The 16010-nt window shown below is 35.6% G+C and overlaps 1 protein-coding gene across 1 annotated transcript in view; it reads left to right on the top strand.

The window, feature by feature from the left end:
* The window catches only part of ERP27 (endoplasmic reticulum protein 27), a 16581-nt gene extending 3326 nt beyond the window's left edge, over nucleotides 1-13255 (top strand). The window contains exons 3-7 of the mRNA XM_015814448.1: nucleotides 1113-1250; nucleotides 5417-5533; nucleotides 8236-8361; nucleotides 10407-10604; nucleotides 12979-13255. Coding sequence (XP_015669934.1) covers nucleotides 1113-1250; nucleotides 5417-5533; nucleotides 8236-8361; nucleotides 10407-10604; nucleotides 12979-13026 — 627 coding nt within the window. The 3' untranslated portion in view covers nucleotides 13027-13255. The remainder of the gene's footprint in view (nucleotides 1-1112; nucleotides 1251-5416; nucleotides 5534-8235; nucleotides 8362-10406; nucleotides 10605-12978) is intronic.
* Nucleotides 13256-16010: the final 2755 nt, after the last annotated feature.

The following is a 16010-nucleotide window of genomic DNA, read 5'->3' as shown; positions in this document are numbered from 1 at the left end:
CCATGATGACCACTAGTAAAGAAGAAGCTGGGAGTTCTAATTCACCAACATCTGAGTCATCACACAGTCTTCTTTGTAACATAGGCCAGCCTTACTTAACAAATACAGTCAAGAGCTGGCTTATAACCAGTCTTGTCTCCTAACTGGCCCTCTGAAGAACCCCATATTGGAAAAGGCTGTTGCAGGTTGATGTCTTTTTGTCTCTTTCTATCATTCCCTGGAAGCTCTGTGTGTGTGTATATGTGTACATACACTATTTAAACTCTGTAACCTTTAACTGGTGAAATGGTGCATCATAAGGAAGCAATTTTTGAATCAAGGTATATCAAATGTATCCAAAATTCTGGACCCATGGCTCCTGAAGAGTTGAAATTTTACAAATTTTATAAAACATATTACGACATAAAAATGATCACAAAACATTTCCTGTGGTCAACTGTAGATGTTTGACTGTGCTATATAGCTCAACATAGGCTGTTTTCAAGATAGCTACATGTATGAAAATTTCCCTGAATTTTAAATAACTTTTCCAGTGAAGGCAATACATTAGAAGCTCTGCCATTGTTGAAGGTATGGAGGAATCTGGTAAGAAACTATCTCTGGAACAATGACCCAAGGGAACACAGATTGTCTAGTTGGCAATAATCAGGGTATCTTTGATGTGATGTGGGAATACAGGGACATTCTCATTCATTGTTTACTTTTAATCTATCTTTCTATCTATATCATCATCATCATCATCATCATCATCATCATCATCATCATCATCATCATCATCATCATCATCTATCTTTGTACCCTAACATAAAATAAAACTTGGTAAAGCCTCAAATGTACTTCTGTTTAATTTGCTTCTTGCTCTGGGAACTGCAGTATTGAATGATTGCGGCAGATAAACCATTATTTAAATAATGCATTAAATTAAATTAAATTTCTGAAGTGGGACCTGCTCTGTGATGGCAGAATTGCATTGCAGAAAAAGCTCTAAGAGAATTTTTATACATTTTCCTGTTCCTAGAATTATGAATGGGATAGCTCTGGGGATAAAAATCAATCTCTATATACATCATAGTGTCGCAAAATCTTTCTCAACTTGTTCATTATTTTTTCAGGATTCAGAAAAACCCGAAGCTTTAAAGTTCCTTACCATGGTAAAAAATATACCAGATGTACCATTTGGGATCTGCACCAGTTCTCAAGTTCTTTCTCACTATAATATCACCAAAAATACCATCTCCCTCTTTCGTATGGTAGGTTTTGTTTTGCAGTTCTGCTTCTTTCTTGAATAATATCTAAATGCTATAGCTGCTAATAGGTATAAACTGGGACTTTTCTTTAGCCATGCTTATGGTATGTAGGAATCTATATGACATTCTAAAGTTTGGTTCATAAAACAAGCTTAAGTGAGTCAGTTGCAAGGATAATGTCTTGCAACTTGCTAAGCCAATCAATTTTGGAGTAAGAACAAATTAGTTTTAATCCCAAACGATATTAGGACAATTTTTGTTTTATTTTTCTTTCATTAGATTCAGCTGTGCTGTATGAATTCAAAAACATAGTAGACTGTTGAGCATCCTGCTCAGGCAGTCATCAAAGGTAAAGTGAGGAAGTTGTGAACCACAAGATGCTTATTACAAAACTTATTGTTATATCCTGTTAACCATGGAACATGCCTTCTCAATACTGATGGTTTGCATCATGTCAATGGGGAATGAAAGCCAGCATGACATAATGGTTAGGATGCTGGGCTAAGACTAGGGAAGTCCATGTTCTAGTCTTCCCTTTTGCATGGACACCAGCTGGATGTCTATGGGCCAATCAAATCCCCAAAGTAGAATTAGACACTGTATCAAGTCATCTAAAAAACTAAACCTGTTGAGTACCATGCTATCTAGAACTAGATGGCTCAAATACAAAACAAGTAAACTCTACAATGAAGCAGAACAAATATTAAAAACAACAATATTATCAACGAAGAGGCACTATTTACAGAACAAAAATTTACCAGTGTTCTCCTGGCAAGGACTTATGGGATAAAGGACTGAACATAGTTGGTATGAACTCTTCGTTTACCCAAATGGCAACTGTGAAATAAGTTTCCATGACTATGTGTTTCACTGATCATTGACTGGCTGAAGCATGAATACAACCCAAGAGTACTTCCAGGGGGAAAACTCTAAGTGCAAACAATCAAAATACTCTGTAACTATCCCAGATGGGAGTGTTACAACTAAAGGATAACAATATTGTTTAGTCTGGTTTAAGATACCATAAATATGGCAAAGCAATTACCTCATTAAAACATCATCTGGATGCAGGCAGAGAGAGAGGTATGAAGAGATGTTTCCAAGAGTAGTAGAAACAAATTATAGAAAAGATATCCAATGGGGATGCTTCTTTTAAAAAAGAGAACTTCTCTCCTCAAAGTCAGTAGAATATTTTGGAATGACTCTAACATTTAAAAAAGCAAGATCAAATGATATTAATCAGTACATATTTTTATAAATGTGGGTAACTTATACTTTTTTTTTCAAAATTAAATAAAATAGCAATAGCACTTAGACTTATATACCACTTCACAGTGCTTTACAGCCCTCTCTAAGCAGCTTACAAAGTCAGTATATTGCCCCCAACAATCTGGATCCTCATTTTACTGACCTCGGAAAGATAGAAGGCTGAGATCAACCTTGAGCCTGGTGAGATTTGAACCGCCGAACTGCAGGCAGCCAGCAGTCATGCGGAAGTAATAATAGCATTTCTGCTGTGCTTATTCTCTATAATATGCTTGTTCATTGCCTTGCTGCCCCAAAATCCATGCATCCCCACTTTACCTTGGAGAATTTGTGCTTAGTTCCATCCCAGGAGAATTGTGCAAACTGTATGGACATTATATACCGGTACTTTATGAAGAAATAAATGATCTGCTTTATCAAACTTGGGCCCATGAAACACAAAGTAGCATATGATACCTTTTTTCCTAAATGTTCCCATTCAGAATTTGAAAAGTGAACGCGAGAGAAATAGCAAGTTTGTTGAATGATTGGCTGAGTTACAGTGCTAGTATAATATTTAGTTATTTATTGTACTAGTATTCTAGCATACTTCTATATTATAAAACATCTTTTTTGATAGGTTTGGCATGGATTGCCTCTGCATTTACATATTTATGTATGTCTAAACATGCAAAAGCATTAAACAAGCCAGTTGCTTTTCTGTAATCTGAAAAGGCACCAGCTGGCACTGTCTATAAAAGGTTTTGTGGTTGAAATGACCCAGTTCTAAAAAGTGCTCTTCCAACTGGCTGTTTCTGTCTTAGCAGAAGTGTTCCAACATTATTCTGACTTTAATACCAACATTTCAGCCTCAGAATAGACCATTATGACAATATAGAAAGAAATGTTGAGGCAGTTGAACTGAAAATCAGAATACATCTGATTGGGTTGGAGCAGTCCATTCCACAGTTTTCACCATGAAACTTTTTGCATAGATCTACTTGACAGTGATGTGTATTTATTATCTAATATGATTTATAATGGTATATTTCCATTTGCATATTTTAGGGCCTTCACTCTATTTTGTTTCTCTACTATAAACCTTGATTTCCCCCCTGTTTTTAACCTTAAGTAATGCGGAGTTTAAAATAGGTAGAGAGTGAAAATAAAGCATCTGTGACCACAATGAACTTACCACATCATTTCCTATTTGGTCAAGTAAAACATCACATGGCTGTGACTTATGATTTTACTTACACATTCTCTATTTATCTGCTTGTTACAAGTCATTTGGGAAGCATTTTCTGCTTAGTGACTATAGTGCTTAGTGACAGAGTTGCTAGACCCAGGTGTGTGAAGACTTTGCTTGTTATGTAGAGATGGAGGGATAAATAACCAACTAACTGCTGTATTGAACTACCTCTTCAAGGCTAACATATTAGCTGAAGGTAACAGGAATTAAAGTGCTATATAACTAGAAAATATCAGACTGGGGATAGCTCAGTAGATTATTAAACACTTTTGATGGCTTTTTGTTTAATACTTGACATTCTTTAGAGTTTCTGGATATATTAAGAGGACATGGAAGTACCAGAGTTTTGTGATCAAAAACTAACCACACTAATCCAGGCCTAATCCAATGACACTGGATGAGATATCCACCCTCTCCAAATAATTTCCTTAAGATCTGTCTGAACATACATACCTGTATATATGTTGTTTCTCTCATATAGGAGAGTCTTTATGCAACGACAAAATATGTACAGCATTGGAATAGGGCTGATCTGTTTTTATAGAAGTCTGTAGTCCATTCCAAATAAAGGCTTTTCCCACTGACTCTAATGGTTTCTGGAAGTATCTCAAGAGGTTATGTGTTCTGGCTTTCACTTGTTTTGCACCAGTTTAACAGTCCTTATTTTTTATGGAGTTACTTTTGGTTTTTTCCTCCACCAGTCAAAGAATAATTGACATTAACAGTTGCTTTGATATTTGAAGGCATATAATAACAACAAAGTCAAAAGACTTTCTATAAGAAAAGACTGAGGCAGGTATTTCTGGGGAAAAGAACACATTTGCTTGGTGAATATAATAGAACATAGTGATATGCATTGCCAAGGATCTCCCTCTTCCTCCCCCCTCTCCCTCATACAAATCATTCACTTATACTCTATATAGCCATGCATACATCAATAAGGACATTTAACTGAGCATTGACTTAATCCTCTGGGATTTGCTGCTGAATTTTGTTACTTGCCTGTCTGTTTGGGGACTGTCAGTAAGATCCAGGAAGATGTCAGTGGGAGATCTGTTCCCCAAAATGGAGTTTTTGGAGTCTGAATATTTTTCCTTGATCTTCTGGAAAAATGCCTGTATTTATTGGAGAGGATTCTTGCTTGCACAATGTTTCCAGGAAATCCATACATGCTTATGCCAGTGTTTATTAAGTCTAGAAGTAATGAAATTAGCAGATGAACTTTTGCAAAAAAATATAAATTAGTTTTTTTAAAGATCTCATTACAAAAGTCCCACAACTGCTTAATATTTCACCTTATTATTTAGAATCCAGGATGGTTTAATTCAACTGCTAATAGTTCAGAAATGTGTTAGCTATTTCTCTAGCTAAACCAAAAAGCAAAGACTTTATAGTTTTAATTTTCTAGGATAGTCAGTACTATGAAAATCTTGAGCAAAAGCATAGTTTATATGTATATGGGATGGGAAATGAATGGAATGAGAAATTTGTTTGGAGAGAGGCAGAAGGCTAAAAATCTATGTAGAAAACATACTGTTCAGAAGTGGGGAAATAATAAGGATTGTATTGGCTATCCTTTCTTGTTGCATTTGAAATGCTTTCTGCAAGTGTTTTAAAGAACAATGATGACTGAAGTGCAATGGTGATAGCAAGATTATTTGCTTTAATTCAGGTGGATAACAAAAGGCAAGATTTGGAAATCCAGGACAGCAACAAAGTCGATGTTGACAAGTTGAGTCTCTTTGTCCGGATGAATGAACTCCGCTGGGTGACTGAGTACAACCCCATGGTAACAAAGGAATTTTCTAAAACTTAACTAGTACAGTTTATTTGACTGCTGAGTTTATAATGATTTATATAGGTTTGATTTATTCTTATAAGGAAAGATATATATTAGGAGGAGAGTTTTACTGTCAGATTATCTGTTACCCTAAATAATTCACAATGATATATGCTTGGTGCATGTCCTGTGAGCAGAAGGGGAGACCTCAGTGTTAGATTGAGCTCAGAATTAGATTGACCCTACTAAGCCTTGCATGTGGCTTCCAGAGACCTCCAGAATTAATGACTTATAATTCTAAAAGAGAAACAACTGTAATAAGTATATTGAATTGTAATTAAATGTAAACATACATTTATTTTCTTTTGCTCCTTGCCCTAATGTCTTCTTTTTGAAATATGACCTGTAAGCAATGCCTTTCAAAAGCAAATTGCAGTCCTTGCTCTGGAAAAAGTTGCACAGGTGTAATTTAAGATTTATAATAGATATTTGCATTTCAACTCTGCATGTGAGGAATACATCTCTTGCTGAAATTTCTTTTTTGTCCCTGTTGTGGGTTAATAGTCAGAGCATTGCCTATGTCTGACTTGGTCTTTTCTTGAGTTTTGTAGTCTAGCTGTTTTCATGGAAAGAGAAATGGAGCTTTGAAACTGAAGGTCAGAATATTCTGGACCTCCCACAATGTAGAGTCCCAGTGGTCTGAGCTGGAAGGTTCTTCAAGAAGTGCACTCAGTGACCTTTTCTTATTAATTCTGGAATCCTCTCACATATTCCTCTTTTTTAATGAAAAATCTGGCAGGGTCTGACACAGAGGTCTTTCTCTTTCTCTCACTGTGGTTCTATGAGGCCCATGAAGGAGCAGCAGGTTAGCTGCAGACTCTCCAGTCCTCTGTTTGGCTTGTGGGAGCAGCAGCTGCAGTTCAGGAAGTGTTAGGGGGAGAAAGGGGAAAGGAAAAGTCAGATGACAAATTATCTACCAGCTACAGACTATGCAATAAGACCACTGGCAGTGCCAGGTGACTGGAGGCTGCTCACAGAGACTTAGTGTGTGCCGCTATATCATCCTGCCCCCCCCCAGATGATATGTGCCATCTTTTAGTGTTCTCATCCAAGCTGCCTCAACCTTGTGGCTTGCAATTCCAGATGATGTTTTCCAGGTTTCTGCTGTGTTTTTACAAGTTATGATTGTAATATTAGAGAGAATACACACATGGTCATTTCTGCGTCAGTATTTTCAGAAGGTTTGCTTTCACTCTGTTCCAACTATGCCATATAACAAATTTAGCTAAATTCATGATGAAAGCAAACAATCCATTTATTAAAAATTACTGGAACATGAAATTGCAAGGAATTTAAATCAGTAAGAAACGAAGAAGACTGCAATTGAAAGAAATGTAGCATTGAACTCAGTGGAACTTCCTTCTGTTGAATAGTAAAGTAAGGTAAGGTAAGATAAAATAAAGTAAATTAAATTAAAGTACAGTGGTACCTTGGTACTCAGCTGCTTTGAAATTCATCAGATTTGGCACTCAATGCATTTTGACATGAAAATTTTGTCCTGGTACTCATCGTTTGTCTGGTACTCAACGCACAAGCTAGAACTTGGTGTTGACTGCCTTGTGATTCGCTACATTGTTTCTTATGGGAAAAATTTGTTTGGTACTCATTGTTTTTAGTAGTCTTCGCACTTCCTGGAACCAATTAGTTGGATAAGTGCCAAGGTACCAAAGTCAAGTCAAGTCAAGTCAAGTGTGGGATGGAAATCTACAAATAAGTATTTAGATGTACATCTGCAGCAACTAAGGCAAATACAAAAACTAATATTAAAATGAATGTTAAAGAAAATTTGCCACCTCCAGTGTGAAATGCAGTAAGCCCTACGTTGAAGGAGGTGATTTAGTCTTTGACATAACTTCTCTCACGTCCTTTTATCAATGTCATGCTTGTTGTACAACTATAGAGGATGAGATATACAGATTACTCAGTAGAAGATGTGCCAACACTAGTCATGCTTTCCTCCTCTCCATATTAGTTATTACAGATGTGAAAATATGAGAAGTATTCTTGGTTTCCTTGAAACCAGGCCTATATTTTGGTTCAATAGCTTTGAATACATCATTTGGAAATAGTGTTTATATCAGCAATGCCACTAGCAAATGATTTTAAAAAAAAGAGAGATTTAACAAAATGAAACAGATCAAACATCAGGCAAACTTCAGAAGAATAACCAATTTTGAGTCAGTTCAGTCTGTTTTTCAAAGATTAGCAGACATGCTGGGAAAAATTTTGGTCCTGTTATAATAGATGTAGCTATATCATTTTTCTAGGCAGGGGGATGCAGCTCCAAAATAAGCCCTTATCTGCAGTCACTCACCATTTTTATTTTCTATTTGCAGTTTCAGGTCCAACTAGAACATACCAACTTCCCACTTTTAAAAAAGTAAATGTTATTTAAAGGACAGTGAAAAATAAAACAAAAGCGAAGGTTTGTAAATATCAAAAATGGGTGTTTGTGACTTCTACAATGCCTACCTCTGATATTGAACATCATCTGCTTTTGTTGTTTCTCCAGACCTTCAACTCAGTTGCATTCTCTTCCGGCCCTTGACTATAAATTTATTCATGGCTCAGGGTTATTTTGAACATGCAAGGATTGATACTTACATTCTCTAATCAACATATTACTTCATCTGTTCTGTTAATCATGACAGACTGCAGTAGGCCTCTTTGATAGTGCAGTTCAGATCCATCTTCTTCTGTTCACTGACAAGACTTCCCCACTGCACACTGAGAGGATTAACAAGTACCGTGAAGCAGCAGTAGCCTTTCAAGGCAAGGTAAGTCTGAAATAATCCTAGTCAATACCACAAAAGATTTTTGGAAGTGGTAATACTGCTTATATCAAATTTCATATACAAGTAGCCCTCGACTTACATCCACAACTGGGCCCAAAATTTCTGTTGCTAAGTGAAACATTTGTTAAGTGAATTTTGCCCCATTTTACGACTACCAACCGTCCCATTGTCAGGTACAATAAAAGAAACTCCTGGGACATTTTTCATTTTACCAAGAGTATAACTTTACTGACAGATCCATATAAGTACAGAAGAAGCAAAGCCAGTTCTAAGATTTTGGCGCGAAGCACAGCATAGTAAAAACCACTTTTCCTTCCCCCAGGCCGTGTAGTGTCCACTGTCCACCAATCCAGGTTAAGCATTTTGTTTTGGGAAAACAGTCTGCACCTTTCAAAAGTCTTCAGCATCAGGTTCGAAACAGCTCACATAAATTCCTTTTCTTCCTCCCAGTTCCCCACATATTCCAATCGTAGCCATCTCCCCTCCCTTATCTTCTTTGTCAAGTTGCAAGCAGAAAAAAGTGCCTTGCAAGTCAACCTTGACATGCCGACCCTCCTGAAGAAAGATAGGCCTAGGAAAGAGAACATACACAAATTTACATAACACATAAGCCCCTAACTCACACTCTATCTTTCTTACCACAGTTGTTAAGTGAATCACTGCAGTTATTAAGTTAGTTACACGGTTGTTAAGTGAATCTGGCTTCCTTGTTGACTTTACTTGTCAGAAGGTCACAAAAAGTGATCCTGTGATCCTGTGACACTGCAATCATCATAAATATGAATCAGTTGCCAAGCATCCGAATTTTGATCACATGGGAATGCTGCAACGGTCAGAAGTGTGAAAAGATGTCATAAGTCACTTTTTTCAGTGCCATTGTAACTTTGAACGGTCACTAAATGAAAGTTTTAAATCAAGGAATACAAAGGGGGAAAGCAGGAGGATTAAATGTGAAATGTGTGTCAAATTAAGAATAACACAGAAAAAATTTAAAAATATATATAACAAATGCATGGAAGTGGAAGGATCCAGTTTTAAGTGCACATTTCTTTCTCTTACTCTCATTTCATATTATTAAATTAAATTATAAGCTTCATCATATTTTCAATATGATGATTTTCACACACACATATATGCATATACATATACGTATACTAATACGTATAGGTACACACACACACAAACACACAAACACACACACACCTGTTATTTATGGTGAAACAGAATTTGTTCATTTTCCATAACGTTATCAATGGGTAGGAAAGTTTTGTAAACACAGACATGGAACATATGCTCCATCCACATACATTCTCTAGAGGAAAGCTGATGGAATGAAGAAGGCTCATCATTCAGCTGTTCCATTCCACCACCCAATGGCTCCATGCTACAATGATAACAAATTATTTTGTCAGCGAAAAGACAAGTTAATTGGGTCATTTTTGTTTAACATTGGTAGTCAACTGCAGCTGTAAAAATATTGCATATCTTATAGCACATTCAGGGTATACTTTTCTATGTTTCTATTTCTTCGGCTTTTCTATTATACAGTATCTGGGGCATGTGACTATGCAAATAATTGTAACTTTACAGAATTTACAATTTACAAATCTTTTGTTGAACAACACAGTCCAATTCATCAAATGTGAGCCCATATATATATATTGAATTAATGTGCATTAACATATATATTGATGCATAGAGGAATGTAAAGCTTATTAAAAGAGGGAATAATGGTAAAATAATATTACTGATATAAATATTTTTCTCATGGTGAAATCTGGCTTTTTTCAATAGTGGAATTTAGTGTACAATACTCTTTATGATTACTTATAAATAAAATTAATGAATAAACTTGCATCAGGTTTACACTTCTTTGGACAAATTTAGATGCCTTAGTAATTGGGTATAGAAAGACAACTCTGGCAAAACATGATCATCCTTTAATTCCTCATCATTATAAATCTGTGTTATCATACTTATTTGCTCCATGAACTTTTTAAAATTAGGTTTTTGTTCTTTCTTTGAAGGCTCTATTTATCCTGGTGGACATTGGCGTCAAAGGTAATGAGCGCGTTCTGTCTTATTTCCACTTAAAGAAGTCCCAACTACCTGCCCTGGCTGCCTACTATACTGCAGATGAGGAGCAGAATGTGCAGCTTCTGGATGAAGTCTCTGTCGAGAAAATAACAGATTTTTGTAATGCCTTCTTGGAGAGAAAGAAAGGAGTGAGTGTACAGAATGAGTTTTTGCACACATGATTCCTTGACTAGTCAACAGCTTGCTGTTCCCTTGACATCATTCTGGTAATTTGGTACTAGCTTTTCTCTCCCTGTCAATATCATTTCCAACTTTATGCCTGAAAAAACTGTAGCGTTTCAAAACATTTCTTCCTATCCTTGATACAATTTCTTTCTCCAATCTAGTGTTCCCTAAATGTATTTGGAGTTCATGCTCATCCATAAAAATGCTCGCATAAAAAAATGTTATCTCATTTAGCTGATGTGTTACCAAAGAACTGCTTTCTCCTTTTGAAAAGCTGTGCAATTCCATAACATTTAGAAATTTTCTATTGGTTATTAATCTTTAAACCTGAAACTCTAGAATTGGATTATGTAATACAAATTGGACTAGTGTGAATGATTATATTCAGTGTCTTATGTTTTCTCCTTTGCACAATTTGTTTTCCCAACCTCTGGAAATTCTGGGTTCTGGTGTTTTATGTTTATTTATGTGTTTCTAAGGATTGGAGAAAGGAAGCTTTAGACTCATGGAAAAATAGAGAACTGTGGTAAACTTTGTGTGTACAGATACTTCAGACCCTGGGCAATGTTTGGGAATTAATAGGCATAAAATTGGTTCACTTCTTTGACAGAAGCAATCCTAAGAATTAATTATAAACCTTACTGATGTTGTTAAAAAAGAAGACTTATTCTTGTAATGTAAAGAATCAGAAATGACATACACTTATTGTCAAAAGCCCTGATGCTCTCTGTTCCCTAAATTACCAGCTTGCCTACCACTGTCTCCCACCAAGGAATTGTGTTTTGTTAGAGGCAAAATACATCTATTGTGCATTTCTATTACAATGTCTCTATTATAAAAAACAGGTACATTTAAGAGTCCACCTGCTTTAAGGAAAAGGTCTTAGGCTTAACTATTTTGTAAAATATTTAGTCGTTGAGCAATAATTAGCTTACTCTTTTCAAACCTGCTTTTGCAGCCTGGTAGTTGATTCATGAGTACTAGTACTTCAGCATATCAGATGCCATGTGTCATACAAATGCTGTCATTGCACAGATTCTTAAGCTAAGAATGTTAGCCAAAAAGGCAACAATCTACTAATTAAGCACCTTAGGACCTCTCTCCATTATTAAATACAAGTGCTCTCCATCAATTACTCCGTTGTCAGAAAACAATATTGGTATGCAATATACAGTCCCTAATGCCACCATTGCCAATGATGTTATCCTAATTTTTTGTGTAACACTTTTGGTATGCAAAGTAACTAGTTTAATCCTGTGTCCTCCTCCATCTTCACATTACATTAGCTAGCAAGAAAAATACCCGCCAATGAGAAGAAATGGGCAGGATCTGAGTTCAAGGCTTTGTCTTCCCGAGGCTGCTTTGTCTGTTACTGTTTGATTCTTTGTAAGGTTTTTTTTGAGATTGCATATGCCAGTATATATGCACTACCTTTTTAAGTTACAGAACAGCAGCTGAAGAAGCTCAGACCCACTACTGTTCACCTGAATACCCTTCTCCTTGAATAGGTGCCAAAACACACCAGATTTTACTTACCTGCCATCTGTTGTTGGATGGTGTTGAAATGGGGGGGGGAAACTACTTTAATACCTGAACACTTATAGACAACTTAACATGGGCTTACCAGAGGCTGGGAATGAAATAAGAATATCATGAGGACAATGGGAGAAATTGCTTTTATCAAGGAATATATAATTGCTTTTATCAAGGAATATATAATTGAGTGATGGTTAAGTACCAGCAGAGCACATGCATATTTTCCAGCATTTGTCCATTTTTTCAGCATTTGTCCATTTAAGATTAAGAAGATCTAAACATAATTTGAGTTTCAGTAATATGTCTTTGAGTCCTAAAGAGGAGAAAGCTCCCATGAAAGTTATATGTTCATTTCATAAGGAGAATTATTTTTTTAAAAACTCTACTTTTAAAGTATTAGACTTGAGCTTCAATATCCCATTTATGTATTACTCAAGAAATGAGGAAAATGCTTTGTTCCTGAAGGAGGCCATTGGTCCAGTTAATGAAGGTTAATGCATAAAGTTCTACAAGTTTTTAGAGATGAGACTTTCCCAGTCCTACCTGATGATGATAGAAACTGAATCTGGGGCTTTTGAAATACATAACATCTATTTTGTCATTAAGCTACAAGAAGTGATCAGGAATTCATTTTCATGGTAAGGTGGTTTGATTTTCAGGATTACATTTTTCTGATTTGTGCAAGCGACATTGAGCTAAAATTAAAAAAATAAATTGGAGGTGGAAGGGCTTAAGCTTAACTCCTTTGTCAAGATATATATTCTTTCGTGATTTGATGTGTTTTATTCTGCTTTGTTTCAGGAAAAAACCTCTAAACCAGAGGACAAACTCTTCAGAGAGGAACTCTGAATTTTTTTCAGCTCCATAACAGAAATATGACAACTGCAATTACTGTAATCAACAGCAACCTAGGAAAATGTCTTCTCTGTATGAGGTTGTCATTTAAATCAGATTATGATTCTGTTCTGGAATCAATTTCCATAGAGGTGTTGACTGCTTTTTCAAACCCTGTGTTCTTTCATTTTGGTTTTGGAGATACTACACACTTTTTGCATTATATTCTGAATAAATTATATTATATGGCTGAATAAATAAAGTTGTGAGTTTGTATATTCTATATTGTGGGAATGTTAATATGCAATGGTAGAAGTAGACAATAGCTTTTTACATAGTATTGAATGTAGCTTGAACTAGGATTTCTGCTTGCCTTGTATGCATTTATCTCATTTTTTTGCCTCTGATAAGCAGATTTTTCAGATTTTGCTTTATGCCATAAACTTCTCCGAACTGTGATAGCAACAGAATTAATTAATATGCCTACATGATAGAAAATTTTCCTTCCCACAAATTGTTTAAAACTTCCTAAAATGCTTGAGGAATGTTTCTTTTTTAAGAAGGTGAAGAACTTTTACAGAAATTTCTCATGATGAGGAATCTTTTAAGATTTTCTTTTGAGTTAATATGAAATAAATGAATCAAAGAAAGATATTTCAATCAAATGAATAGGAAGTACAAAAGATAAAAATGTGGAAATGAGAAATATGAAAAGGCAAAGAAACACCAGATAAGGAAGGCCATTGAGAATCTTGTCATTATCAGAATGAAAAAGTTGGCTGAAAATATAATAGAAAATGCTAAATAACAAAATAAAAAAAATGGGTAACAGGCTTTTGTTTTCTCATATCCATCGTGAAGGGAGATGTTGTTTGTTTTTATACATTGCTCTTAGAACAAGGGAAATCAGGGTCCCATAAAAGCACCTTCTTTGGAAATGTTATGTTGTAAATGGAAAGCCCTTTGCAAAAAAAGTTTGTCACTGGAACATTAAACAGCCTGTTCTGTTCCTTTAAATTGATTCATTCCATTGAAGCTTTGCCAAAGTGTTTGCCTCATGAATGGTTAGCCCTTTCTAGCCCAAATGTTTGCTATTGCCATCAAACAGTCACCGCACTGTCTCTTTGAAAAGGGTTCAGCTTTAAGAGAACTGCTCAGAACTGCCAAATGTAGAAATCACAGAACAGCTCCTGTGTGAGATTGGCCCAAAGAGCAGAGCTGAGAATAAAAACCAAGTTTGTTCTCTTTATCTTCTTCAGCCACCATCTTTGAAGCCTGAAGTTTCCAAAATTAATGTATGATAATAATCCAGGTAAGGAAAATGGTTCTGAAGGAAAGCTCTGTCTTACCACATGAAGTTCTAGGACGAAAAAGAGAAAACGAGGGGTCATAAAAGTAATCTTTTATATGCAATTGGTGTCTCATTTTTATCTCATTAATTTTTTTCATCCCCAAACTTCATTTTATTGAACTAATCAACAACCAGAATCGTTAAGCCAAAATTATGGTATTTTGGCAGAGCTGCATGAATCAAAGTGGTACAGCTGAGGATTAGATTGTTCGATGCTAGACCTGCGAAAGCAAATCTCTTGTAATTTGCCCTGAGCATCTAATCTGAAAAACACCCAGCAATATACATAGGCACATATGCACTAACACAGTTGCATTCACTGTCGCACACACCACATGCAAATCTGGTCCCCAAATGGATAAATAAAATATAGAAAATTATCCACTTTTTAACTAGTAGGTTTTATTTGATTCTAATAATTTACTAATAAACACCAAGATTGATTGGGAGATTGATCAGGTTCTATTGGTAGAATTCTGAGTAATAAAACAGTAAAGATTTCCAATGCTCAGTTGTTTAAAGAGTAATAAAATAATCCTTCTCCTCTTGGGGAAGCAACAGTAAATTTTGATCTAGAAGAATTTTTTTTCCTTTGTGCATGGACCTATTTTTTAAAATACTCCACACTCAGAATGTGTTCATTCCAATAGTACAATTTTCACATCAGTTTCAAGTTTACCTATTTAAAAAGTAAGTAAGTCAACTTTCAAAACAGCTACAGAGATACTGTAGATGGAGGTCTCATACAGAGAGCTGTATTGTGTATAATGTGTTGGGATTGGCTGTTCTGCTTAAATTGATCACTTCTCCTGGTGCCTTTCAAATGTGACTTGATTAAAGCGAATTTAGTATTAGGGTTGCTATTAAGATTTGTCCCCCATAAATCACTTTGATGCTTGCTTATTACAAGTTAGAGACTTTCACTCAGCACATATTACCATGCAACTGAAGTCTTCAGAGTAGACTTGCAGACTTGCAGACTTCCTGCAGAGTAGCATTCTGCAGATAAATGATGCTCTTCCTTTCCCCTAGAAATTATCATTCAATTAGAGGAAAGAGAATTTGCTTTAGAAATTCTATCAAAGGAGAAATTTTTATGGTGGATTGTGATTTTCTTCTATATTATTTGTTATCAGGTAGTTGAAGGCTGTGTTTGAATGGGCAGACTTTTATTATATAATCCTTTCTTCATGTCCTTTAAATCCCAGGGAAAGTGATTAAGAAGGCATTCATTTAATTAGATTACTTCAGCAGTGGTGCTATAGGAAATTCTACTCTTAAGAAATTGTTAAAGATTTTTTCCTTTCACCAGAGAAATTTCAAACCCCCTTCAACCACAAACACCTGAAAGAAAGGGCCATAAGTATGCAAAATTAATCCAACAATTTGGTGAACTCCTTCACTAATATAATGGTGTCTGCCATGTGGGATATCTTCCACACTGAATCTAAAATTGTTTCCTTGATCTGAGCACTAGGTATTGAAAGAATCTTTAATATTTCAGAGTTGCATGAAATACTTGCAATATTTATAAATAGGGAAATGGCTTGGCCAAAAGTACCCTGTAAGCAGTAGAGAAGAGCAGCATCCTAACAAAAGAAGGGATAGAACAGCTTTATTGATTAGCCTCTCACGTATAATAATGAAA

The sequence above is a fragment of the Protobothrops mucrosquamatus genome, unplaced genomic scaffold, assembly GCF_001527695.2.
Source record: "Protobothrops mucrosquamatus isolate PMUCROS unplaced genomic scaffold, P.Mucros_1.0 scaffold251, whole genome shotgun sequence".
In the NCBI taxonomy this organism is placed as follows: domain Eukaryota; kingdom Metazoa; phylum Chordata; class Lepidosauria; order Squamata; family Viperidae; genus Protobothrops; species Protobothrops mucrosquamatus.
The sequence above is the reverse complement of the archived record's forward strand: the minus strand, read 5'-3'. Positions and strand labels throughout refer to the sequence as shown.